Source organism: Scatophagus argus, chromosome 18 (genome assembly GCF_020382885.2).
Source record: "Scatophagus argus isolate fScaArg1 chromosome 18, fScaArg1.pri, whole genome shotgun sequence".
Classification (NCBI taxonomy): Eukaryota; Metazoa; Chordata; class Actinopteri; family Scatophagidae; genus Scatophagus; species Scatophagus argus.
The window spans coordinates 7,766,260-7,792,352 of NC_058510.1; the positions used below are offsets into that span (position 1 = coordinate 7,766,260).

A 26,093-nucleotide genomic window follows, 5' to 3' on the forward strand; every position below is an offset into this window, starting at 1 on the left:
CTGCTCAACTTTGAAGCATAAAGCTCCTGTCAATCAACCAGTCAGCGCTCCGTCCGTATGCTGTCTGTGGTCAGACCATCATCCTTTGTCTCCCTTAGCCTTAATGACATTATACCAAAATCCCCTAGTCATCCATTCCCATTCATTGCCACTACATCCCTCTCTCCCTCCCTCCTCTGATGCATTCCTCTTCTAATCCCTTCATCCAAATCCCCAGATGACCTTTCAGAGATGGGCTCGCTTGTTAATTGGTGTGTTAAAGGGAGATGACTTTATAGTATCCACAGTCAAAGCAGACAGTGAAGGTGAAGCTGCGTGCAGACGTGGCGGTTCAACACCCGCCGTCTACAAGCTTACAATGAACAAACCACATTTGGCAGAAATGCATAGGCAAAACAATAACGTGAACTGTTACCACCTCATTGGCAAGTGAAACATAATCGGGCAGATCTGTCAGATTGCAAATGAAGAACGTGATCACAGCAGACACAATACAGCAGACCCCCACAGTACAGTGGGGAGGAGGCAAGATGACTATCTCTTCCACCACTTTTGACATTTCCAGTGACTGAGCTACAACGTCCAATTGATTTCATCCACTCACGCATACAAGAGTTAGTCGCGGTTATCACCAGCAGACATCCGCGCCCGCCTCTGAATGAGCGGTTACAAAAGTCAACTCTGAGTAAACATCAGATATATCCAATGGAAGCTTGTGACCTAGAAATCACTGTCTTGATTCTGTAAGGTCAAATATGAAAGCAGAATTATTTCAATAGCCTCTATTGATACTTAAGTTGTGTTTAATTTAACTTTTTAAGCAACAAAATCACGTTCTAAATTATCTTAGAAAAGAGTAAGTTCAGTATTTTACCATCTCAGACAAGCGGCGATCTCCTTCCAGCAATGACTTCCATGAAAAACTGGAAACTCCCTTGTCTAAGGGAAACCGTCTCTTCCTCCACTGTTATTTCAGCTCTTGTAACACTTGCTCTGCACAACTGCCCTGTCCTGCTCCCTTCCCTTTCTGCCCAACCTTACAGCGGATGCCCCTTCATCCTAATGCACACACCACCCCACATCCCAACCTATAAAACAACGCAATACAAACACACACACACACACACGCAAACACAATCCACACCCACTGGACATCGGGGGGAAAGTCATTGTTTGTATGTCTGCTTTTTTGCAGACTGTGTGAGACAGAGACTGTGTTCGAGAGCGAGGGACACCTGCACGAATCATGACGTTCAAATATTTCTAACTTCTTTCTATCCCAGCAGCTTATGAGTTTAAAATCTGATCCCTGAAACAGCTTTAAACTCCATAAAGTTTCCATTAAAGAAAAAAAAACAACATTTTATCTTAAAAAAGCAGCTCCAACACTAATCCCCATGTCCAATCTCACCTTCCATCTCACTACCCTAAGGCTGTGGCTGAAGACAGAGAGATGACACTTGTGTCCTGAGGAGATAAGACCAACTTCCACCTTCAGGGATCCTGTCAGCCTGTGCAAGATATACACAGCAGACCCTCATCCTATAGAACACACACACTCTCAGCATTCCAATTCACAGACACATAATCACACATCCAAATACCAAAGCGCAGGTATGCATGGTCAAGATTCTGAAATATCCCTTTCTGACCAAATTATATGATCATGAATGTTGCAACCACAACAGGAAGGAACATTTGTGTTATAGTATACAATGTTTTGTTGACAAGGTGTTGTGTTGTGGTTTCAGTCACACATTCAAGTAAGAAGATGTAACATAAGATTACAGGTTCAGACTTAGACCAAGACTGGCAGATCATTTACGAGTTGTGCACGCAATGATTTGCACACACCTACGAGTGTGCACGCATTAAGTCTCTCACCCCTTTCTCGTTCACTGTCTCTCTTAGAAAAGAAATTCATTGAAGTTATTTGCTGACAGCACTGCAGAGCCGTAATCTGTCTAGACTTGTTCTTTATTATCACTTAATCAAGAACAAGACAGAGTTTACCACGGAAAACTTACAGCATCCCAGAGTAATGCTATAAATGTTTGATCAGCTCTCACAAAAACACAGGATCCCTTTATAGTGAAACACAAGGAGAACACCCATTCATATATACACAGTGGACAAAGACATGTTCATATTTCGGTAGGCCCATTTATTTGTCATATCCTCACATGAACCTGGTCTGTCCCCAGAGAGCGTCTCTCCTGAGGGAAAATAAGAGACCTTCAAGGCCTAATTTGAGCTTCTTTGGATATATATCTACGTGTGTGTGCGGCTCTGAGCCTGGTCACCGGTACAAAGAGGGCTTTCTTCTCTGAAGAGAAATCGGAGTCCTGAAATTTCTAAATCATTTTGCACACACATAAATGCACACATAATCTAACTAACTAATCAAAGGGGCTTAATTCTAGTACTGGTGAGGCTAAACAAAATTTTTTGCACCTTTATCCGCTAACAGTGTATTGGAACTCTGGGCTGGTTTTAAATCTGCGTATTTTGTCAAGTGTCAAGTCTCCTTTTCGTCCCATGAGACCAGCCTTGATAATGGCTTTGCTATTCATGCCTAATTAACAAGTCACCGAGGACCACACAGGTTCCTGCACTGGGCCTGAGATTTATTACACCCACTCCCTCAGAGGAGAGTTTCTGTCTGTGTGTGCGTGTGTGTACAAAAAGAGCCAAGTTTTAATTAAGCTTGACAGGACTGCATCCAGGGTCTCTGTATTTCCTGAAAACATGATCCACTACACGTCACTGTCATGTAAACACTGTCAGCTACAGTTTATTCTAAACTCTCTGTGCTTATCTGTCACGCTTATTTTTATCACTATCCAGTGTTTTTTTTCCTCTCGCTCACTTGTAGAAACATGCATTTTGCTTATCATCCACTTCTATCCAAGTGACCTGTTTTTGACCTCCGAGAAACACAATAAGGAACACTGCTCAAACACACACACACACACACACAGGCATGCACACACAGTCCTGAGCTCTCGGCTCTAGATGACTCAGTCAACCATATGTGATAAAGCGTGAAACTCCTGCTCTCACTGTCAATAAACAACAGCACCCATTGGTGCTTAAGGTGCTAAATCACCACCAGGTTTTCCCTGCACTGAGCTAAAAAGGATCGTGACTGATTTCTTTTGTTAGCCACCATGTTAACACCAAATGCAAGGTGTAAAAAGGCTTCAGCAAAAAGTTGCAAGAGCCGAGCTACATGGACATAACGTGAACGCTTGAATATGTAAAACATGAGGTACAGTTCAAGCAAATTATGGTGTCATCCTGAGGAGGAGGTGCTATGATTAACTGCCGCACATGCTTCGCTTCTGTCAAATAGTTTAATTTATTACTGATTCCATTAGCTGCCGATGCCTGCAATATATACTTTCTCACTGTATACTCACTCATAGTCCAGGTGTTCCCAATCATCTGTGTCATCTTGTTTACTAAAAGAAAAACTTGTCGCCATTCTATCTGTGGGAAATGTATTATAAACATTTAGAAAAGCAATTCTTGTGACTTTGAGCCAAGTTGCTGCCATGCTTTCCTATATTCCCACACCCACACTGCACCCCTTCATGTTCCACTGGAAATAAAGCACGAGAGATCAAAATAAGGTCTGAGCCAGATGCTTGGAGCTGGTCCTGTCAGTAGTGAAATCATCCTGGTGTACCTCTGTTTCTTCTTTGCCTTTTGAAGTTTGGTTTATACCTTTGGCCCAAGGTGGAGTCCAGATGTTGGGCTGCATGCAAAGACTTGCAAAGCACAGGTACAGATAGTGAAAAGCAAAAGGGAGAAACACCCCTTTTGCTTGCAGCCCATTTGACTCTAGTGGTCAAGAAAATCTCTTTGCAAATGCATAAAAAAATATTAAAGTCATGGCAGTCCATCAAAATGAACGATTTTAAAATTTGCATATGGCTGCTATGACTGAAGAGAGATCATGTTAAACATCAGAACCACAAATACATGGTGTAGATGCCTTTATTCAGTTGTTTCCAACAAGGAGAGAGCAGCACGTGGTCGACCGAGCGTCACACTGAATGTTGAGCTTTGTGCTTTTAACACCTCACCAGTTGTAAGCTTGTTGTTCTGTGTAGTCAACATACCAAGCTAATGCCAATCAAAACCAACATGTAGCATTTTTTTCTCTCAACACATAAGCTCCGTGCCAGGAGGTGTCTGCCAGAAAAAAAACAAAACAAAACACCTAAGTGGACTCGAGGCCTGAGTCACTTAGTTTCTAAATCTAGTCTTAATGACTAGCATCATGACAGACAAAAACAGATCACTGGTGCCATCAAAGGACGGAAAGGATGGCAAGGTGCCATTAACCCACTGCTCCAAGGAAACCAAGGAAACATAAATGACCGACCAAACTGGTAAATACATCTGGGAAACACATGACATTTAAGGGTGGAGAACTTACAGCATATTATAATGACAATGAAACTAATCCCGTTTTTAGTTGGTGTAAATACTGATGTTCACGCTTTTTCTTGTCGTGTCATGTACCACATCATCTTCAGCCAAAACATGAATAGATTAAAACCTCCACTGTGTTTTTTTCCTCCGACCAATGCTCAGTTAATCCATTAATGCTGTATTCAGTACTGCAAATTGGAAGTTAACAGTAACCATTAATATCATATAATAAATGTGTCCTTTGTTGAAAAATGTCACCACCTGTTTGCATTCTCTGCACTGCAAAGGTTTATTTGGTTAAAAGTTAGCGAGACAACAATACAGTACAATGCAGTGGAAACACAATCATAGAAGTGCCAGAGCAGAAGATAAATACTGCAACAGTGCAGAATATACAAATGTCAAAATATACAAAATATATACAGTTGTGAAAAGTAAAGTTTTTAACCTGCTTTTGAATGTGCTCGATGTAGGGGTGCGAGTAGATACAAAAGGCAGTTCGTATGGGGGATCGTTAAAAGCTCACTGCCACGGACGTGAGACTTGCTGCTGGTTTGCATCTAATAACAAATAAATACAGCAAATGGTCTTAATTGCGTCACCTCTACTCTCTGCAAAATCTAAACTTTTTCCGATACTCATAATGAGTACCTGAAGCCATGAAGACAACACTGACTTGTTGTTGGCTTCAGCCTGGGCTAATGCAGCTGTGTTATGATACAGAATAATACACTGAAAAGAGCTCAGACCTGATTAGCTGGTCTGATTAACACACTGGCGTTGCGTTTGAGACGGTGTGTAAAATTCTGTCTGGCTTGACTCATTATCACCAGCGATCAGAGGCAGGTCCATCAGTGCCTTCTGTCAGAGCGGCTTAACCCCGTCCCACGACACTCAGGATTAGACGCAGCCTTGGCGCCACTCAACGGGCCACTTGTCCTCTCAGCTGGGGTGCTGCACCCCTCAAACCCCCTCCCTAACTGGTAGGTCAATGTATGCCCGTCATTAACCTTGTGGTTCTTGTTTGTGTTGCACAAGGTAGCTCTCAAGGTGTCACTTCAGGCAGAGGTGGCAGTTGCTATTAAAAACAGTCCGCCTCCTGCCCCCCACGGCCAGCGAAGGAGGTGCGATGATTAAAAACAGATGTTTTGCTGCAGACCTAGTGCACACAGTGTCTGATTGTGTGATTTCAGACACAAGGTGCAATAACGGCTACCAGAAAAGAGGTGTTTTGTGACACTATCACTTGAGTATAAATGTTTCAGTATGCAATAATCTGCATGTTTGCTTACCAGATCATTTCTGTTAACCCTTAGATTACTCTAATCATAGCAGGAATGCTGTTTTGCGCACAGAAGACAAAGAATGATCATTTTTCTTTGTGCAGTTTAGTTAAAAACAGGAATACTCCCCCCCAAGACTCCCTCCCTAGTCTTTTCTTCTCTGATCATGGGCAGATCTCTTGCCGGGAGTTGATGTATGCTCTGAGCCAGTGTTATCTGGCCAACCTTGGTTCTGAGGAGCAAGAGTGTAGCAAGGCCAGGAGCCCACAGAGAGAAGTATGTGTGGGACTGGCCAAATGTTGCAATGCCTCAAAAAGACTCAGAGGGAGAGTTTACAGTGCATACACTGTCCATAATGACAAATGAGTGGTATTTATGTGGCCTTGTTCAACATGAATTGGTGGGAGGGAGCAGATATTGTGCACCCCGCCATTTTATTGATGTTGCAGCATTGTCTAAATGCAGCATTTTTCCATGCTTCATCTATATCACCGATCTGCTTCTGAATTGCTGCCAAAACTGGTAGCTCTGAAAAGGGATCTCTTCTTGTGTGATCCTTCTCCAAGGCTTCTTCCAATTTTCTTTTTTCCCTTTGAAAAGTTTTTTTTTCTTGTCCTCTTCTCAGGGGATCAAATTAGAAAAACATTTGTGACATGTCTATTTGATGAAGCGACTACTACAGTCTATTTCAGAAAGCATTACAATGCAAAATAGTTCACCGTCATGTAAACATTTCTGTCTATAGCTCTGACATTTTCTAAGTTCCAATTTGGCAAGGGAAAACATGGTGGTTCAGTTTGACTTTGATGGGCAATAAAGGTCAACAGCACACCATCGAGTAACATTTTGAGATTTTTTGATACCATAAGCTATACACAGACTTTTGCCATTGCTTGTTGGTAATCTTTGTTTCTGCTGACCACAACACACTCACTCTGAGCAAACAAATTCAGAGAGAATCTGTATGTTTGTACATAAAATATAACTGGAAATGAATGGAGCTGCATACTGTTCTTATAGGGAGATGGAAATTTGAACCTAAACCCGATACAGTACCACCATGGGCCACCAGCGATAACCAATGCACAATGTACTGCAAGACCGAAGCTACAATAGACACCCATTTTGTGACAAGTCACCAAAAACTACACATTTAGTTAAAAGGTCTGGAGTAAACAGAAGACACACACCTGTTCCATCAGGTATAAAATGGTTCAACCCTGCAGATTTGGAATATTTCTTGACTGACAGTATTTGGTGATCCAAGACCTGAATGAAAAGTTCTTGTACTGCTCAACTCTAAATAGTGCATAGGAATACCTGACATCACCTTTTTCCAACACAGCCCACTTACACACTGAACCTCAAAGTGTTGGTGAACCACACCGTGAGCACCTGTCAAACATTGCAAGGGAAAACAAATTGCTCATCCTGACACGCACACTGTTACCATAATCTGCGCCCTCGTCAGTCAGTGGATTATCACAGCTTGGGGGTGACAGACCTGTCTGTCCGCCTGTCTGTCTGCTGCCCACAGCTGTGTGTGCACGGTGGAGCGGTCTAACATGGCCGCTCCACCGTGCACAGAAACCGTTGGCCTAGCAAGTCACAGCTCATCACACACAGACACTGACACACAGGCGGAAGGAGGGGAGTTTGGTGTGTGCAAGCGTAGCTGTGATCGGTCAAGCGGCTCAGTTTGTGCTCGTCAAGGCCCCTGGGCAGAGAGAGAGAGAGAGAGAGAGAGAGAGGTGAGAGGATGGGTGGCGGTCAGGCCAATGGGATATTATCTCATCTCCCTTGGGTGGGATCCAGGTCCTTGCAGGGCTGATGAGGAATGGAGGAAATTAAACCACTAGCCTTTGTTGCAGGTTTAAGGATCACAGACGGAGATGAAGGAAGAACTGAGGGGTACCTTATTTAAGGATATAAGTCAGTGAGCGTGTGTGTGTGTGTGTGTGTGTGTGTGCGCGCTGTCATGCTGGGCGGAGTGGGGTCATCCACTATTCAGACTAAAGCGATATCATCTTCCCAACCTCCGCTTGACCTTGATAAATCTCCAGCTTTGTAACTCAAACCTCCGGAGACAATTCTCTCTCACCTCTGAAGCATGCACGGATGCCACTGATGTTGTCTTTCCTGTATGGTCGGCACTTTCACGTCAGTGTGAGAAGTTTTCCCACACTATCTATCACTGATTTCACAGCCACTGCACTTGTTGTCTCGCTGTTCCTCCTCAAAGCAGAATAATTATCTCTTCCCAGGACACCAAATGACAAACGCTTCAATAAACCTGTCAATTTTGTCTTCATTTTCTGCTGTATATATAAATGACTGCGTTCCTCTTGATATCCTGGATTAGATTATGACAAATGCAGTCTTATTTCTTATTTTCACAGATTTTTATCAGTTTTGTGACACTCATCTATTTTCTTCCTTAACATGATTTATTTAATCACCACTCAAAACTTGCTCCCAACATCCAAATAACATGCGAGTTTCATTCAAAAGTCAAAAGAAAAGTGTCATGACACACAAACTGACGATCAGCAGATGCCAACAGATAAGACTCTATCTCTCTTGTCGTATTTCATTGCATTTCATAAAACGTATTTACACTAACTCTACCAATAGGAAGGCACTGACAGATAATCCTGTGCTAACAAGGACAGTAACTTCCAGACTAAAAGCTCCATGACCCTAGAATGACCCGAAACTTTATTTTCTACACAACTTCATATACAAGTAAAAGAACACAGTCTCCGTGTATACACAGAAGATGACTGACAGCAAACAAATTGATCTTGGACACATAAAAGGCTAAAAGGCAACATAATGGCTACTCATTCAAGGGACAAGCAAACCTGAGTGAGTGCAAAAACAGAAAGAGGGTCCATCTGACAGACAGGTTGTAAAAGTCAATCTGGATCACACCAGAACACAAATGAAGAAATATAAAAGCACTCACAAAATCCTCACACAACCCTCAACTGTACGATTACGCCACTGCAAAACAACGTGCAGTGAGTTATTACCAACTGTCTCCATGGTTGTAACCACTAGCAAGTTAGAGCATGCTGTTATGATAGAACCCTTAACTTCGGCTCACGATGGATAATTTGCTTTACAATTATGGATCCAGAATTGCCATCTCGATGCGATTATAAGGAACTTTACGTGATTGCACCTTGTGGATGATTTATTGATGATAACCTCACGGCGCTGCCCTGAAATGTTTTTCGGTGACTTTTCTCTCCCCCGCGCCTCTCGCACCAAGTTTTGCATTAAAGTTTGCAGCACCTGACAGCCCGCTGCTGTGCGCTCTCGTCTGCCGCAGCACAAACACTCACGGACGTGCTGCACTTTTCTTTAAAGCGCAAAAAACCGCATTTGTTTAGTGGTACTCACAATGGAACATAATGCTATGGACTGTACGCACTACCGAATAAAAGAGTAGAAAATGGTCCGGTACTGCCCTACCTTTTCTGCCTCTGCCCGAGCTGGAGGTGCCGATGTGCCCACTTAAATCCGTCTAGTTTGACGTTATTATATTTGTTTTATTTATTCCTCTGCGGGCTTCACGTACAGGGAGCCATGCCTGCAGACACTTTTCAGATCCATCGCCTGTTCTGCAGAGCAGCGTTCCTGCACTTACTCTCTCGGTCTCACACTCTCTCTCTCTCTCTCTCTCTCTCTCTCTCTCTCTCTCTCTCTCTCTCTCTCTCTCACGCAGCCAGCCAGTTCGCTCAAGCAGGCACCTACAAGTAAATTGAGCCCCTCCAGCGGTGACATCATCAGTCACTATGGCAACTCTGACTCCACCCCGGTCCGGGCTGAACTTACCTGTCTGACTAGCAACATTACACAACACCCTCTCTCCTCCGTTTTCCGGCGCAGTGGCTAATAAGTGCACATGCTCATAGATTGATGAAATAATACACGTGGACATGTGACACACACGTTACCAAGCTGATAGGTTTGGTGTAACATAACGCCATTACCCCATATTACCTATGCAAATTCCCCAGAGTTCATGATCCAGTGCAGTGGACTGAAGCAGCACCTTATGGAAAGTGTTTACTTTGCATGTGTGCAGGCTGTATAGGCTGAAAACAGCACACAAAATCCCTCTTTCACAATGCCTGAAGCTCCCCTGTGGCTCGGTGCCAGTCTCACCATTACCTCTATTGTTTTGGCTACAAAAGCCAGCTTGCCCCTCCCTTTTGTCTCCTTTGACCCCAAGCAAGCAAACAGACAATGACCAGGTGAGCCATGTGTCCACCTATAGTGACTCTGCGTCGTCCTCCCCCATCCACTTACATGACTTCAAGACACTGAGGCATGGGGAGACTTTTGTGAACAGTAAAAGCTCCAAAACAACACTGAGACATGCACTGGCTTATTTATACATCATACTGTACACAGTCCAGTCTGAAGCTGCACGAAAGTCAATCATGTACAATTCAAACCGCTAGTGGTTCCTGTTTTCGACTCCACTTTTCACAAAAACACCACCTCACTAAGCAGCGGTGGAAGGGAAACGTGACAGGCAGATTTATAGGATAGACTTCACATTTAACCTGAGGCAAAAAAAGAGAGGAGGAAATAGTTTTGCAGTTGCACTGTTGCCTCAGTCTGCAAAGGAAAATAAAAATACCTGTTACTCCAAGAGTGGACAAGACAAAAGCAGTTTCATGTCATTCTAGGCTACACGAACAGAATTATTTATGTGGGAATCTGAAACACTGTAATCTCTCTTTTATCTTTGTTGTCATGTTAAAGAATTAGTCCAACATAATTTTTCAGAAAAAAAAATTATACCCTTTATGCAGGCCTACAACATGGAGGTGGTGCCAGCAACCCTTAGCTTAGCAAAGACCAGAAACAACTAGCTAGACTCACTAATTAACATCATTTTCCATCTGTCTAATCTTGAATATTAAACTGAATTACAAGGTCAATATGGTAAAAACATGTCGCTTCAGGTGGCCTTAAGTTGGAACTGCAACCTTGAACATATCATCACATCACAAAGTTGATGTAACATCATAGGTGGAGTGGACGTGGAAAAACATTTATTTTGTCTAGTTGTGTTTCTGGTCTGCACAGTTCACCAGCTGGATGCTACTTTTTTCTGTCAACCTTTTGTTGCTGCTCTGTGATTTCACACTAAGTTATATGATCTATGTTTAATACACAGATTATTACAGCTTTAATTTTCTTCTAATCTCTTAAACGAAATAAACAAGACAATAAACGTATAACTCAGATTATCCTCATGAAGAACGTGAGCCCAAACAGCGAACGCAGACCAGGCCTCTGTCAACCCACTGACCTGTTCTCGCAGCCTCTCCTGGTGGCCCATGATTGCTGAGGCATGATGGGGGTATTTCTGTTTCAAATGCTCCAGGAAGGCCTCCCTCTTCTTGTCCATCTCTGAGGGCTGCATAGCCAGGATCTCTCGGGAACCCCGGGCTCCCCCTAACGTGTGCCTTCGAGGGACGGTGCGGCTACCTTTAGCATCCCCTCTTGAGGGGGCTGTCCCATTTGGTGAGGCCTGTCTGCGGCTTACGTGCTCGGCGTCCTCTGGGGAGGTTACCTTCAGGTTGCTTTTGGTTTGTTCTGAGGTGACAGAGAGGACAAAGAGACAAGGGGTCAAAATACATGTGCCGGACTGATGTTTTGACATCAACAACAAGTACGTGTATGTATGTTATTCTTCTATAGGTCATGAAGAGGGCATGTGAGGGCAACCATCTGAGACCTAAAACTGAGACCATGAGCTCTTCTATTATTCTGTTTTTTTTGTTTGTTTTTTTACATCTTCCATGCGAGGAAGTAAAGAAAAATAAAACTGAGTGACTTCATATGCAAACAGATGTTAACATCCTCTCTCGAAGCAACACTGAAATAAATGTTGTCTGAAACACAGTTGGCCCAGTTCATTACATATTCACGCTGTTTTACATTTCAGCAATAAATCCAAAATTTAATGTGGCAGACACAATATTAGTGATGAAAACACTGAATTCAGACAGCTGTTCAGGGTTATTCCCTTTTTAGAAAAAAAGCCAAAATTATGATTAATGCACGAAAACATACATTCACAATCTTGGAAACAATATCCAGACAATCTGTTATCAGAACGTTGCTCCACTGATATCTAGTTTGCTCTTAGAGTCCTAGCTGCTACATTAATTATGTTTCTGACAGAAAGCACACTTTTTAGGAAAGCCTGAGCCATATTTGAAAAAAGGCAAATGTTCCCCTTGATGTTATGTGACGTTAGAGATGAATATTTGATTTTAGGGCAGCATGGAGATTAAAAAAAACACAGCACTCCTTAGGCACATGAACACACCAACAGGGCCTGAGAGAGAGGAGAAGAGAATACGGATGGCAGCAAAGAAAAAGAGCTGCTCGTGTGTGAAAACAGAGGGAAAGAAGCAATAAAACCACCTGATCTGCTGCCTTGTTTTCCAGACAGGCAGCTAGAGCTATAATGTGTTCCCTTCAGAGGGTAATGGCGGAAAATAAAGGACCTTTTACCGAGTTCAGCTCTTCAACAGTTGAAGGAAGATATTTCAAGGCACTATTTGGTAGGTATTTTAATATGGCTTTCCTTTTCGTCTTTAAAAGCTTGCCAGCATGTTGTGAGTCACAGGTGAAAAAGGAATTTCTTGTTTGCCTCTCAAAGACATGTTGGGACTCAGACAGAGGTCATCTCATAGACTTAACTAGTGCAGTAACTCAGGACAGAAAAAACTTAGTAGCTGCAATAATTCTACTTCTATTTGTTTTCCCACAAGCTTTCTCCTTCCTGTCTTTCAATCTGCATCTGTTGACTGTTTTTTAATATTCACTTGCAGACATTTTGAAGAAAATACAACACTTTTGAGAAACACTATGGAGTAGTGCGTCACCATCAAGCCCTGTCACCGGCAGCACCATCAGCCCGATACCCCCACTCTACTCAAGTTCACAGCCGCAGTAGTCTCATGTACTTCCAATCCTATTTTTAACTCCTAAACAGTTTCCCCACTGCTCACCAAATTGCACTCAGCAGACAAAATAGACTCAAACCTCCAAACAATCTGAATTCATTTGTGGGTGGCATGTCAGAAAGCTCATTACCTTCCCCAAGAGAACAATCTTTGTCTTCATCTGCTATATCCTCCTCCATTACACTTTGGGATCAGCGCACAAACACACACACAACCACACAGAGAAAGGGTGACGGTGAAAGAGTGAGGCTGGGAGAAACTGCTAACTGCTTGCTTAGGGATTCCAGACGTGGCTCACGTGGAAAAGGGGGCTTGAGATAGGCCCTGCCCCACAGCCCCAGGATAGACTTGTGGGGATTTAGAAAGTCAACTGCATTCCAGGACACACAGCGAATAGCCCCTCACCCTCGGGCTAAAAGCTCTTCTGCTACCAATGAGCAGTACTGGACTGAAAGTAAATGTGTTGTGAGAAAGACGAAGTGTATAGAGCTTTGCAAAAGAAAAGAGCGGAAAAAAAACATTATTTCCTCTTAAAACTGGACCTTGAGACTAATAGGTGTCTGATGCACAAGCAGGCACAGTCTGTTGTTTATCACGACTCCGTCTGCAAGCTGTCTCTTGTTTAACTCTGTCTCAGCAGAGGGGCCCACCGTGCATCCAAATGTGTCATAACCTACTTCTGAGCCACATCCAAACTGCTCTCAGCGCATGGCAGACAGCTAATATGTGATCGAGTTATCTGATCAACACGACAGACTAAGACGAGCGTCAGTCCTGCGGGCAATGTTGTTTCCAATTAGGAACCTCACGGGAGACAACAAAGTCTTTGTGTTTGCTGCTACTCTGGGGTTTATGAAAAGCAACACTATTCTGTTTGCCTTACAGCCTTACAGCAAACATGCTCACCAGCTTTACATATTGTGCAAAGATGTCAACATGTCTATAGATGAGTGTTTATGCAAAAGATAGAGGGGAAGGTGGGCTGCAAATCTGCATGAGATCATTTCTTTGCACCTGCTGATGCAAGTGACCTGATGTAAGTATGCAAGGAGAAGGAAAAACTGACCTTAACAGGAAAACGTGAGGGGATCAATGGCCTAGTTTGTGGGCCATGTAATTGAAAGTAGTGGAGAGCACGCATGAACAAGCACAATGCAGCAGCTGACCGATAATGTCTAACATATGGCGACAAGTCTTGCTTCCACCCACTTTCTGTCTGTTTTCACTTGATCACATGCTCCCGCACTTTGCCACAACAGGCCGACAGTCAGCAGGCCGATAGACAGGGGTCACATCATTTAACTATACTGTGGAACAGAGTGAGCTTCATGCTATGGTCTGTCTATAGTGTATCCATAGTGTTCATTCAATTCCAAGAGTTGTTTTGCAAAGAAATGTAGTAATTTCCTCTTTTTTTTGGTGTACAAACTTTACCACAAGCTGCCTCATCTGCTTCTGCATATATCAGTAATTTTCGGTTTCCCAGATTTATGTGCAACAGCCTCTAGAGAACAGGCTTGAACATGTTGCATTCAGCAATGCAGATGGTGAGAGAAACAGCTATAGCATAATAAAAATGGTATTTTATGCTTGTCTGATAGATTTTTCACTTTGTAATTGCTGAAAGCAAACAAAATAGTCCAGAAGCAAGGCTTACTTAATGTTCAATTTCAGCTGAATCCCTGTGTTATAAAACACCACAGAAAAATTCTTTGTAAATACCAATATTATGATCTATATTGTGATATACTGAGTGGTAACAAAGAATACAACAAAATGAACCCAATCCACCTAAAACAATATTTTACTGTTTTTTGTGCCCAGTCATTTGGCAGATTTACAACTGTCCTTACATTTTAGAAACAGACACAAGGCAAAAAAAAAAAAATGCTGTCATATATGCTGTGACTTTGGATTATATATAATCCACTTAAAGATTGTCAAATATGAACTGAAATCTGAAGGAATGCCCGTGAAATTCTTCAGTTTTCATCTTAGTCATTGCAGTTACAGGGTCGGTACAATGACACACACTTTATCACCACCAGCCAACCGACAGGTCAGCCTTTGCCAACACAAAGTCATAATTAAAGCATTTCTTTCGAACCAACAATTACATCCTGTGATCTGAACAACCTGCCTCGTGGTACTTTTACTGTCAGCATTCCAGGCCAAAATATGACCTCCTTCTTGCAAAGTGTCACAAGGGATCTGCAAGTGAATTGTATCTCGCTCCAGTAGCTCAAGAATGTCGCCTTCTCTTTCACAGCTGCCAGTGTTGAGTAAATGATGGTCCCTTCTCTCAGTTGAAAGGAGGACAACATTAAACACTTGCCCACAAATACCAGGCTCTTATGAGGAGCAAGGCCTCCTGCTGTTTGCAGTTAGTCTCTGGTTGTCACTTATTTATGGAGGAATGTATCCCTGTGTGCCCTCCCACTCTCCCCTACTATTACTGTCCCATAACTGTGCAGTTAGATACAAAGCCCTGTTGTGTGCAATAAAAGCATGGCTCACATAGCAGTACCCTGAAGCCATGCACAGGGTACACATGACAGCACTGGTCCACTTTTGAATTTCTGACGCTGTTTTTTATTATGTAAAAGTTATCAGAGTCGGATATCAGATGATCCGTTCATGCGGAACTGAGCCTTGTGTACAAAAAGGATCTTATTTAAATATGATTAGAATAAATTAAGCTACTAATACACTGCAATAATATCCAATTTAACAAGTCATCTGGACTGTTACTGAGACGTAAAATCTGGTTGGAAATAATAATGACCTGTTAAAAGATTTTTAGCCATGCTGTCCCGGTGGTCTTTAGGTTGTCTACCACTTTGGTCCAGACTAAAATATTTCCACAAATGTTAGATCCCCTTGGAATTTTGCACATTCATTCATGTTTGCCAGACAATGAATCCTAATGATTCATTTGTGGTTTTGAATCAGAGCAGCGTGATGGTGCAGTTATTAGCACCGTCTCCTCACAGTGAGAAGGTACCTGCTAATATCAGCATCAGTGTCATCATAAGCATATTAGCATGATGATGTTAGGCTCAGAGTAAAGAAATCTATATTTTAAGACCAAACACTAGAATGGTGGCTTGTAAAAACTGTGGGAATATTTTCCCACTCCTGTGCATCCTGTGGTCTAAGGAAGCTTTGTTTTCCGATCAGTCAGCCTTCCTGTGTCAGACACGAGACCACCTGATTCCATGCCCTTCACTTATCGTGTTACTTTCTTCCGCCCACAGCCAGCGCTGCACACTGACCCCGCTCAGCTACAGTAGAACGCTAATGTGAGAGAGCCTGCGACACTCAAAGCCCACAGAAAAAGGAGCTGACTTCTACACCAACTCGTCACTGATTGCAACTGATACCAGTTTTCGAAAACGCTCCCGTACTTTTTTCACACCTGGTCCAGCTGCATTTTTCTCACCAAACACACACACACACACACACACACACACACACATTCATGCGCTGGTGCTTCTGTGCAGGAAAGGACTAACTTCCTATTTGGGTATCTGTTTCACTACTTTGCATGTTCAAGTCATAAAAAAACTACAATTTCCAGGCATGTCAACACTTTTGAATTTTTCACACAATGGGAAAAACAGACCTTGTGTGAAAGTCATTCCTTATGAAAAGAAGGGGGAAAAAGAAACCTTTCATTTCTAGTTTAGCCTAAGGCTTTGCTGCCAAAGAAAATTGTCCACATATGAAATCCACCAATCAGAGAGACTGTTGTCAGTGAGGTAACCTTTGCTCCCAAGTTCCTCCAATAGGCTGTGGTGCTATCAGTGCTGCTCTATTTTGATTTGGGTGGCTCAATGGCCTGTAAGAGTCACAATTCCTTGAGAATAATGGGCTGTCTATATTAGCACAGATCAGGTTTTCAGGAGGTTTTAACTTGAGCAGTGCTTGTTTTCTGTTTTTGGTTTTTCTCATTCATCGTCTTTATTCTTTCCACTCCTTCTCCTCCCTGTATGTTTATGTGACCCGTTGATTCGAGAGTGAAGTCAATGCTCGCGTGTACTGTGAGAGCATTCACCCTTAGCATTTGGGACACTGACACCATCGCACTGTAAACTGCAGCACATACAGCACATCCCATTGTTTCTCAGCTGTCTTCTCTCTGGCTGTTCTTCCCATTAAAACGTGTTGTCTGCTCCTTCAGGAATAACATATCATCAAGTAAAACACACATGAATTATACATATGAAGCTGACAAATGAAATCTCATTAGTGGCTTAAAAAAGTCAGTGAGATTGCAGATATCAGACTGCTCTCCTGAAGTTTGTTGCTCTTCTGACTCCTCAGCACATGACTGGAATTTCCTTTGCTTCTCATTTTTTTTATTTTTCATATTCTATTCTTCCTTGCCATCCCTCTGTCTATCTTTCCCTTCTATTCTCCCTGCTATCTCTCACCTAATGAGGCATCTCCCTGCTTGCTGTGTCACTGTTAATGAACACTGGTCCCCCACCCTGCTGGCTAAGACCACCGCAACATCTGTCTCATCTCAGTCTTGCTGGCACCCAGGCCTCTGTGGTACATACACCGACTGCACCGCACCTTTCAGTTAATATACGTGTGTGTGCATGAATATGTACAGTAAGAATATGTGTGTGGTCAGATACACAGGCCTGTCCAGACTTTCCGCTCTGCTGAAGCCTTATAAACAGACGGGACTACCAACCTGACAGGCAGTGGTCCAAAAGATATGAGTTACAGACATGCGGTTTGGTGTGTGAGCATGGGTGTCAGCGTTGGGAATAGTAGCAGCGGTGGGGTGAAAGAATGCGATATCAAAACAGCTACACAGGAGAGGAGATCGTGACAGATTAACATTGCAAAATAAATGTTAAAAATGTATCAGTCAGACAGGAGACTGCCAGCATATTCGAGCAACACTACCTATTCTAGCCGGACTCAGTGAGGCATGTCAAATTGATTTTACTGCTGCTTTACCTCAGAGAGGAATTGCTTATCCTGAGTGGGTGAGACTTGTAGATCTTTAACTCAAGTGAAAACTTAATCCCCTTCCTACTGAAAGGAGTACAACTTCAAGTAAAGTTTAACTCAAGTCTTTGGAATAAACAGAGCCTTTGAATAAGGCTGTTTCACTGTCAATGTGAAAGTAAATAATACTTAAATCCTCAACAGAACCACTATTCACATGTCTACAAATCAGTCACTTTGCTCTTGGTCTTCTCTGCCTCATCCCTCCTTCCCCTCCTTCTTTCGCTTGCCGTTGAACGACAAACAAAGCAAACCAGTGGAAAGGAGTCGAGAGATGAGCTGCCAGTGGAGCAGGCTTAGCTGTGATACTTCCCTCTAAGACAGCCAGAGGACAACTCAAACAAACAGTGCTGTTTATTGGCCAGCTCCACTCATCAGCACAAACGCCGTGTCTGTCTGCAACCCCTCTCGAACACACATCGACACTGGATCAATATGAAGCAACAAAAAAAAAGTGGTTATTGCTGACTTTATACTAAATAAGTTCTTGCTTACTTTTGAGATGCACTGCATTTTCATCACACCAGGGGGTGCTGCTGAACATGGACCAGGTATGTTGCGCAGTGATCAGGAGGAAATTATACAGTGTGTGCCTGTGGATGTGAGTGTGTGTGAGAGAGAGAAAATAAGAAGAAGAGAGCGCATTTGTGTGTGCAAGGAAATAAGCCCTAGAATATTTCGTTTGTCATTTATTAACTGAGACACTAAGTGCTGCTTAATGAACCGTTGTGTTTGTTAGTGGGTCTCTGTGTGCAGTTATGTGTGTGCGTGTGTGTGTGTGCACATGTGTTTGCCAGTAAACCCCAGCAATGTGCACACTTCATTAACTCGTGGCCAGAGTAGGTGTAAGTCAATCTAGCCACCGGCTCAGCTGTCTGCTGGTCTGCCGTGACAACCGTTTCCAGGCCACCAGTGAGGCTGGTGGTGTCCTGAGGGGAAGGAAGGGAGAGATGGTGAGTACAGCTGCAGCTGGGAGGAGGACATCCACCCAGGAGCCACAGAAGAAGGAAGAAGGAAGAAAATGTCACTTTTCGGATTTGCCTTCGTGTGAACCGGATGTTTTCAAAAGTGATTGGCTTTTTTCACATGTGGATTAGAATTTTCACATGTGGAAAAGTTATGGTCTGTGAAGTAACATGAAATTTTCTTCGTCACATGTGTATTCCACACTTTCACACATTTTTCCTCATGTGACTGAACTAAAAGTTTGACCAGTGAGTATTTTTTTCCCCCACATATGAATAAAAATTCCCACATAAGAATTTTTTGTTTCTCATGTGAATTACATACACGCATTTGTTACTGGCTTTGTGTCCTTTTTTTTTTGGATTTGGATTCAGGTGGATTCAAATTTCCACATTTAGAACTCTGGAGGACCAGATTCTCCTGAAGAGATCCAGCCTCAGCTCTCTCCTTGGATAAAGGGAGTTAATGTTGTGCAGTTAATGTAATCACACCAAATCCCCAGTGTGAGTGACTCAACTGTTGCCTGCCAAGTGTGACTACGGCTGCATATCATTTGAAAATGCTTGATACTGGTGCCCATTTGATAGCTGCCTTTCAATATGGTAGTTGTTACATTATGCTTAAATATAGGAGCTGAATCAACACTGAACATTATAACCTTTACGCAGGGCTGCCAAGGGTCTGTAGACTTCAGTAAGTTACTGCAAGGTGGACATAATAACAGCTGACTTTTCTGCCCCCTTTTCTCTTTCTTTTGCAGCTGTCTGGGGCTCCATCATCTCTATGCTGAACTGGGGCCATGTGATGGTAATTTCACTGTGGACATCTGCTCCGCCGCCAGAGTTTTACTGCACACTGTCCATCAGCCTGCAGAATGTTGCCTAAGTATTGCAACAGGCATGAAAATGTTGAATTCTCAGGCCGGCCTCTCTCCGACTGTGTGCTTGTTGATAAGCTATCTCTCATCTATTCTGACAAGTTTTCTGTGTCAACAAATGCAAAACAAGTGCACACAGCAGAAATGCACTTGCAGTATCAACAGATATACAAAAACACACACACGGGCACATAAGCATGGCACATGTACGAGCAGTAAATAAATGATAGGGCTCACGCTGCACAAACAGGTGATATTCAGATGGATTAGGACACATTTTAAGTCAGATGTGCAGGAAGGCACACTAGAGATATCAAAGAAGTGTCCTAAGCAAATTAAAGAAACTTTAGCTGCTTTTGCCGCAGCTAGTTAACTATGCATTCAGCCTGCACATGGCTTCCATTTAAATATGTCTTTCAATATGCCTGCTCCCTCACAAGTTTATTAAAAAGTGATTGCGCTGCAATTGACTCTCCTCACAGTGATAAGCAGCTTAGGGCCCGAACTTGCCAGCCAGTCAATCATGTGTTCCTCACTTTCTCCTCTGCACTGCGCATCTCTTCCCCTCATCCTCATCCCGTTTCCTCTGCTAGCGCAGCATAACCAGCGTGAAGTTAAAGCTCATTACAACCCGACAGCTCAGGAATGCAATGAAAATGAAAGGTGTGGCTAAACCAAATAAAACCAAATCAGCATTTGTCACACAGTATTAAACTAAATAATAAAGCTGTCTTTTTTATTATATTTATGTATTATTTTTAAAATGCGCCAAACTCAAACACATCATAACTAACTAATATATTCTCTAAGCAGACACAGCTAAGTGTTCACACCTGAGTGTGTTAGAGAGCTGATGAAGCTGGGTGGCTCCAGCCTGCTTTGGAGAGGTGAATGTTGCTGGAGCTGATAGGTGATGCAGGTGGTGGAGGGATGTGCAATGGGGGTGGGGAGTGTGTGTGTGTGTGTTGGGGGGGGGGGGGGTGTCACTTTGGGAATCCTGGAGACACTGGTGCCTCTGTCCCAGTCTTTATCTGTGGAACCTGCTGTGTGCTGCCCATGTATGCTTTGTGTGTGTGTGGTGGGGGTGTCCAAGCTTAAGGCTTTGTGGAGCAGAAGGGCCTGGAAGGTTTTGCAGACCAGCTTGGCCAGCCCTTTTCAGAGGAAGAGAGAAAATGCTGTAACAAATAAAAGCGTTCATAAACTACAACAGCGTAGGCTGAGTGCACTCTTTCCCCTCAGTTGTTTGTGTTTGAAAGCGGCAATGTGACTGATCTGTAGTTCGCTTAAAAGACAAAAATGGTTTGTATGGGTATGTCAATATTTTTCAGAAGAGATTTCTCATAAGATCACAAGAATGCAGGTGATTAACTTGAGGTAGCAGCAAGAAAAGAAACAACACAAGCTTTATTATACTGTGGTTGCAGCAATGGAAATGTTGCAGTTTTCCCATGGGAGAGAAGAAAAAGGGAGGGCCTGCAAAGTTTAATAGTTTCACCACAGTGAGGCCATAATGCACATCCAGACAGGGATCAGGTCGCAGGGTCTATGGATGGCAGAGGAGGTTCTAAGGGCTCTCTTGCAGCACAGCGGGCCAATTTAACAGCCTGTACTATAAAAATTTAAGAGGTGATGCAACAGGCAAGTTGTAACTACAGTCTCAGCTTTACAGCTACTCTAATCAATACTGTTATATTAACTGTAACTGTCTTGCAAATGAAAAATCACAGGTTTAATGTGTTCGCCTATAATGAATGTCTACCAGCTCCCTGAATAAGGGCCCATATAGAATATTCACAGTTTGCTTAGCACCGAGGTCACATTTTTTAAGATTGTATTACACGTGCATAGCACTGATATTTTAGCTGTGCAAAGTGAGGAAAAAGGCCACGATTACAGTCCTTGAAGACAACAGTCAAAGCAAATTTAAAACTTCCCACTAGCAGGGCCTGCCTGGCTTGAAATGGAAGCTTAGCACTGCATGGTCCATACCAAACACAGTAAAGCAGAGACTATTCATGTGGACAGACACAAAGCCGTTCCTTCATGTGCTGTTAAGTTAGTTAAATGCTAATTCCCTTTGGGCTGGATTTATAAAGCTCTCTCGGGTTTGGGAGAGTCAACCGTGCTTACCCTTTGCTCTGTGGCAGAGCCAGGAACAGGTCTGAAATATATTTGTTTTAACACAAGTCTAAAAATAACCTCAGGAAAAAGCACACAAGACACAACGGCTCCACAATTTAAGAGGAGGGAAAGACATTTTCAGAGCCCTTACTCTTTCAGTCTCAGGAGCTCGCCAGACTCTACCGGGCCTTAGACTTCTGTGATTGGTTCTGAATGACATCATCCCCAGGGCCAGTCCCCCTCCCAGTCCGACGATGTCATCAGTGCTGAAGCATCTCAGTGATGTAATGCAGGGAGGGCCATGACAAGCACTCAAGTAGCACCCCTTCTTTCTTTCTTTCTTCATCTCTTCCCTCCTCCTGCTTCTTCTCTCCCATTCCTCTCTCCATCGCTTCATTATGCCCTTTCTGCTCATCAGCTGCATCCAGATAAAAATCCCTTCCCACCTGTTTATTAGCGTTCAAATACAGGGCACAGAGATTTGCAGTTAAGCCCAGAGCTATTAAGGGCTTTTAAATGTCTCCTGAAAAAGACAAGGAGAAATGACAGAAGGAGAGCATTTACATTTCCTAATCCTGTCTGTGTCCTGCAGCTCTAATTAAAATATGGATCAGAGATCATGGCTGCTTTTTTTTTCCTCCTACAAAGTGTGAGCAATGACATGAAAACCCAGGTGGGCATGACATCATTAAACTGTAGTTATAACTGCTCTGTACGCTTACATAAATGCATGGACAGATAAAACTACAAGACAGAGTTTAGTTGGACAGCCTCCACCACAGATACAACCTTTTAACTCACAGGAAGTGTCACGGCATAGTTAGATGTAAGCACGCTGTATTGGAGTGTTATGTCAGTTTGTTCCCATCTGATTTACTCAGGCCATTTCATCTTTTTGGCAAGGCCTTCACAGCTGTTTTTTAATCACAATTTGCAAATGTGTGTGTGTGTGTCCTGAGCAAACATCCAGAGCTCAAGCGGATTAGAGAGGGGGACTCTACCCTGATCAAAGCAGCACAGAATCCAGCTTACTGGGCCATACTGTGTTACACATAACCCCCATGGAAATGATACTGTACATGCTGCAAACTCGGAGAGCAGCCACTGCGGTGCATCGCAGACCCTTAAAAGGACACAATTTGAGAAATTAGAGAACTGACACTCACACTAAGTGCTGTCATTGAGTGTGAAGTATGCAGCTGCTACATAGAATCTATACTTGTTAATGGTCCAAAGAAAAGCTATTGCTCATTTCTGCAAGAGCACCGAGGGAAGATTTTTCCGTTGGTGTCACAGATACATTTTTGATTCAGAGTTTACAACAAATACAAAAACAAAATTAATGCAAATACAGCAGAATATGGTAAAAAGACAAACATCCTCTGGTTCTACAAGGGATAACTAGCTTATTTAACAGCACATGTGTGTCATAAGTAGAACAAAATATGTAACACTTGGGTTTGCAGAAGCGTACTGAATATTTGCAAATTAAGAATGTTTTATTTTGGTCAGACAAAATCAGGCAGTTCAGTTCAGGATTTTCAACAGAGAATCATCACCTGACTAGGTGACTAGCTTCTTTTAGCTAATTGCTTTTTTTTCTGTGCCTTAAAATTGCAGGCTTCAGTGCAGGTAGGTAAGAGGTTTAACTACATTTTAATGGCCATTTATCCTAACTTTTGACATTATAGCCTGTTCAAGCATTAGAACAATGTAAAACATAATACAGATGAAAACATTCCTCAGTTACAACCCTGCTTTCCAACGATTCATATAAAGCCATGCTGCACATCTGCAGAGAGACTCACCTTGGTAGTTCGGTCACGATTATTGGTCGACTCTAATTGAGGCACACTGATAAAAGTAAGACATACATTATAGATGCACTCCCAGTAAATTCAGATTGAGATAGGGACTGTAATTAAGTCATTCTCCAGCTCCACAGAGTCTCCTTCATCAAACTGTCTGAGCTTGACTGAGAGACCAAATGGGATGTGTTCTGAGTCTAATAATAAAAGGCTCCCTCAACCATGGCTCGGATCTGTCTGCCTGAGCAGATAGCAGCATTTGGCTGAATTAACACGCCGTAATATGAAATGATTTCTAAATATGTGGACAAGTCTTTTATGATTGGCAGACTGATGGTTGGACAGACGAGGTGTCACATTTAAACACAGCTGCACATGCACACATGCAGATAGCTGATTCAGTATCCCGTTCCTTCCCTCGGCTTCATTACTGTACGTAGTGAGATGGTTATTTTGTGATGCCTCTGTGGCTAACCGCCGTCATCCACCACCTAATGGCTTTAGCATGTGCCTAGCAGTCCATTGGCTCCAGCAGCCTCAGATCTTAGAGAGCTGAAATGAAGCAGGGTATTGTTGTGCTGCTGCCGGGGAGGATACACACTCTTGCGAAAGGAAAACCAGACGGGAAGGAAACTTCGAAACAAAGTGCTAAGAAAAGGTGATAAAGGATGCAGAGCAAGGAACTGTGTGTTGCTGTGTGGGTGAATGTGTGAGTTAAGAGGCTGTTTCCCCTCTTCCTCCCATTATATAAACTATTGGAAATGTTCAGAACTTCGTGGAATGTTCTGTGGCCTTGAATTTTAAGGTAGTTGGATGTTGAGGAAATGGAAACTCTAAGCAAACCAATTACTAGACATAGTTTTCCTTCATTTACGGGATGTGTAATGACAGACTGGTAAACCGTAAGACTGCCGCATAATACTGATATTATCTATAAAGACTTTAAAATATGTTTCTTAACATGTCTTGTGAACTTTTAAGCTAAAAACTCAGACGATAACCCCGTCACTGCTGGGCAGGCTAAAATGGAAAAAGTCGGCTTATGATTTCCAGCAATAAAGACTGCTAAAATATTTTCACACTGCATGGGGACATATTTAATTTTTATTAACAATGGGATCACTATTGAATCATATGCATAATACTGAGGTGAAGTAGAAAGGTAAAAGTCCCCTCCTCTAACACTGAAAATGTCAGGTTTTACAAGAGAGCTTTCATTAGACAGAAGGGAGTCTGAGGTAGAATAGCTTGCTGGCACAGGAGTGCAGTCTGGACCAGAAGATGAACAGATGAAAAAAGAAAGGTTTTTTAAAAAAAAACGTACATGATTGAATATCGCGACTGGAGTTATTGTCAAGTTTTCTCATTGTCAACGAATCGAATGAAAAAGCCAAAAGTAATGATATAACTAAACAAAAAAAAAATTGATTGCCTATGTGGTCAAAGTCTAGCGTATTCCTCTGTGTCATAGCCAAACATATTCATGGACAGTTTTTAAAGTGGAAAGAATGGGCTTGGTAAGTTATAAAGTACTGAGAGATTGCTGTTTGCTTTAGTATTTTCATGAGATTTGTTCAGAAAAATACAGAATATTGCCAGTCTTATCCTCTAATAACGCTCTGCCAGAGTCTTCTGTCATTCTGGTGGCTTTGTGAGGCTGTAATGGCCGTTGCAAAGAAATAAAATAAACGCTAGGTAGAGAACTCCAAGCATTGGGAAAACTGAATTTGTTCTGATGAGAGCGCTTGATGAAAAGTCAGAGTAATTCATCCAACACTTTGACCCTGAATCACAACAATCAACCCGCTGGTCTTAAATCAACCAAAAAATATCAGCCGTACTGTGTCAGGAGGAAAACTCAGGGCATCACTGGAGTCTCCTTCTTCTTCATCCTCTGGGGGCCATGAATGCAAAACCATTCAAAAGTTTAGATATATCAGTCTCAACCAAAGTGGTTGACTGATCCACTGACGGAGCCGCATTTTCATCCGCACACTCATGCAGCTAGCGTGGCTAAAAACGGCTTAGGAATTAGTATTCAAGTTACAAACTTCACTGCCACCAAAACTGTAGCTATCACATATGACCAAATCTGTTATCAACTGCAGTGCGGATTTGAAGTTAAGGTGAGGTGTTGCACTTGTATAATCCTACTAGTGCTTGAATAAAGCCCTTAGAGTAAACAGACTCTGTGCCTTCACGTATCCACACACGCTGCAAAAATAGCTACTCTCCTTGTATATCATTACATTTTGCCTGAAATGGTCTGGACTCTTTCCAGTATTTACATGGTCTTGTCTATTATCAGTCAGAGCAGGAAGGAGTTCTTTAAACAGACCAAAACAGGACATGTACAAGTAGAAGACAGGTTTCCTCAAAACCTCCAACTCCAGAGCTCAGGTACCTGCTGTTCCTAGAATATTCAGGCTTAACAAAAACATCCTGTGTGTCACAGGCTTTACAGAATGTTTTTAGAGAGAGAAGTTTTATAATCTCAAACCATGGCTGAATGAAAGTGTATGCCAGACAGAGGAATAATTATGAAATCATGTCACGATGAAGA

The 26,093-nt window shown here is 42.6% G+C and overlaps 1 protein-coding gene across 13 annotated transcripts in view; it reads right to left on the bottom strand.

The window, feature by feature from the left end:
* si:ch211-285f17.1 (sickle tail protein homolog) overlaps positions 1 to 26,093 on the bottom strand; it is a 102,925-nt gene that overhangs the window by 30,981 nt on the left and 45,851 nt on the right. For 10 of the 13 annotated variants that reach the window (XM_046372094.1, XM_046372088.1, XM_046372091.1 and 7 more), the window contains exon 2: positions 11,062 to 11,348. In XM_046372094.1, the coding sequence (XP_046228050.1) occupies positions 11,062 to 11,348 (287 nt within the window). The other 3 variants (XM_046372095.1, XM_046372098.1, XM_046372097.1) reach the window with 3 other exon arrangements.